Here is a 2,182-nt window from a genome sequence, read left to right as displayed (position 1 = left end):
AGAAAAACAAATTCAAGGTGGAAAGCTGAAGTGATATGGGTTATACAGTGGACAGATCCTATGATGTACCGTACCATAACAAATATAAATATTATTACATGAAAAATAAAAAAAACAACAGTTTACTTACGCACAGTTTGATGGTGATAGCGGATCACAATATGTGTCAACCAACATTAAAATTAAAAATACAAAAGCGATTAAGAAAACACGATTTCTAAAGAATGTATGCCTATCCATGATGTGTTACTATAAATCGTGAATGTATTATAGTACTTGATTAAAAAGAACTTGTATGCAATGTGAACACACTGCGTGCTTTTATAGACAATCAGTTTTGTTTTTAACCACACCGGACGTCCGGCTCTTATTTAATGCCCGAATAACAATTGTCATTGGATTAGCGACATGACGAGAGGAATATCTCTGTTCGCTTACATAAAACTTAAACAGCACTATTTGTTCGTGAGCTTCTTTTTCGAGAATTGTGGTTAATATTTCAGCGGGTATACACCTTTCGTTACAGTTTGTAACGTATTTGTAGCTTATACGTTTGTTCAAAACTCAGCATTAATATATGTTGTTTGTAATAAGCATGCAGGTGTATAATAATTATAACAAATATTCCATTATATTGTAAAATAAATTAAATTATAAAATCTTAATTTTTAATAATTATTATTGTAAAGTGAATTTTAATATTTGAATGTTTTTGTTTTTGTTTTTGCAATTTTTTGTTATATGATCTTACTTTCTTTTAACCTTCCGCTGTTGAATTAATCAGCTGCTACATCACTCCTTCAAATAGGCCTAAATGTTACATTTTTCTTGAAACGAACTTTAACATCCCATTCTATTTAATTAATGAGTTTTTGTCCTAGGCTAAGTTTGAAAATTCCCTATACAATATTTACTTTCCACTTTTTAAAGGCTTCCTTACATATATTTTCTAAATATTGTGAACGATATTACCAGCCGCGTCCAATTTGACTGTACCTAGTGGTATCATTCAATAGGCCCATACAATGACATTCATGTTGGTTGTGCGTCACAAAAAATGGTAGTCTTGAAGGATCTACATACATCACCTTCCTGAGTGTTTTATATAATACAGGAATATGCTTTCCGACCGTTCACTTATAGTGAAGTTCAGATGCCTGAAATGCTAGAGAAGCAAGTATCTAGGCTGGGGGATGGGGCTGGGGCCAGGGGCCGGCAAGGGCTCCCGGCGGGCATATTCAACGATCTTTGTTGAATTTTCCTTAGTTATTTTGTAGGTATCAAGCTATTGTAATATGACTTCGTAATGGTTGCAATTTCCGAACACGATCATGCTGAATTATTTATCATATGAATTGGTAATTTTGATATGGGTATTCCCAGACGAAATTCATTTGTTCACGAACCAGTCATAAGTTAAAATGTTGCGGCGTTTTGTTTTATAGGAAATATTTCTTGTTAAAATTTAAAATAAAATTCGCGGTTAATGAAATTAATGTAGACGTGAACAGTAAATTCCAATACCTAACACAAGATCGAACTGAGATCATGGGTACAGATGTTTTAAAAAGTGGGAGAACAGTCGAGAGTTCACACCCACCTCAGCCCCACCATGGTTGGAGCCGAGGTGCGAAAATTTGAGAAAACAATAAAATGACACTCTTATATAGTAAAATTGCGCATTATATCCCCATTATAGTCAAAGTGAAGCACCAACAAATTTCTTATGATCTTTTATCAGAAACTTTCAGTAACGCTTTATCGCATCATAACATTTTCAAAATTGTGCAAGAGTACGAACTTTAAAGGTGACCAAACAGTTTTGTTCTGATTTCAGGGCATCTGTTTAAAACATTTTATTCTTCCTTATTGAAAAACCAACTAGCCTACGTTTTTTAGTCGGTTGAAGTGTTTTGATACGTGTCTGAATAGAACATCTCTTCTTGGTTGCTGAGAATGGAAATATAATTTCTAAGTATAGAGGAAGTAAAGTATTTTACACGTACATGTTGTGCCTTGTATTAATAATTGGGCCTTTTGTTTCATTTTCAAGAAAGCAATTAAAACTATTGGACGCTTTTTCTTATACTTCTTAAGTTCGAGTTACCTTTCTTTGATGATTTATATATAATTTAACAGTGTTAACGGCTGTCTAGATTTACATTATGTGCTATATATATAT

The 2,182-nt window shown here is 33.0% G+C and overlaps 1 protein-coding gene across 2 annotated transcripts in view; it reads right to left on the bottom strand.

Moving 5' to 3' along the window:
• The window catches only part of LOC117113179, a 5,069-nt gene extending 4,788 nt beyond the window's left edge, over positions 1-281 (bottom strand). For both annotated transcript variants that reach the window (XM_033256458.1, XM_033256459.1), the window contains exon 1: positions 131-281. In XM_033256458.1, the coding sequence (XP_033112349.1) occupies positions 131-240 (110 nt within the window). In that variant the 5' untranslated portion in view covers positions 241-281. The remainder of the gene's footprint in view (positions 1-130) is intronic.
• Positions 282-2,182: the final 1,901 nt, after the last annotated feature.

This window comes from Anneissia japonica, unplaced genomic scaffold (assembly GCF_011630105.1).
Source record: "Anneissia japonica isolate Jap-2015-1 unplaced genomic scaffold, ASM1163010v1 scaffold93_len1081246_cov171, whole genome shotgun sequence".
Taxonomy (NCBI): Eukaryota; Metazoa; Echinodermata; class Crinoidea; order Comatulida; family Comatulidae; genus Anneissia; species Anneissia japonica.
The sequence above is the reverse complement of the archived record's forward strand: the minus strand, read 5'-3'. Positions and strand labels throughout refer to the sequence as shown.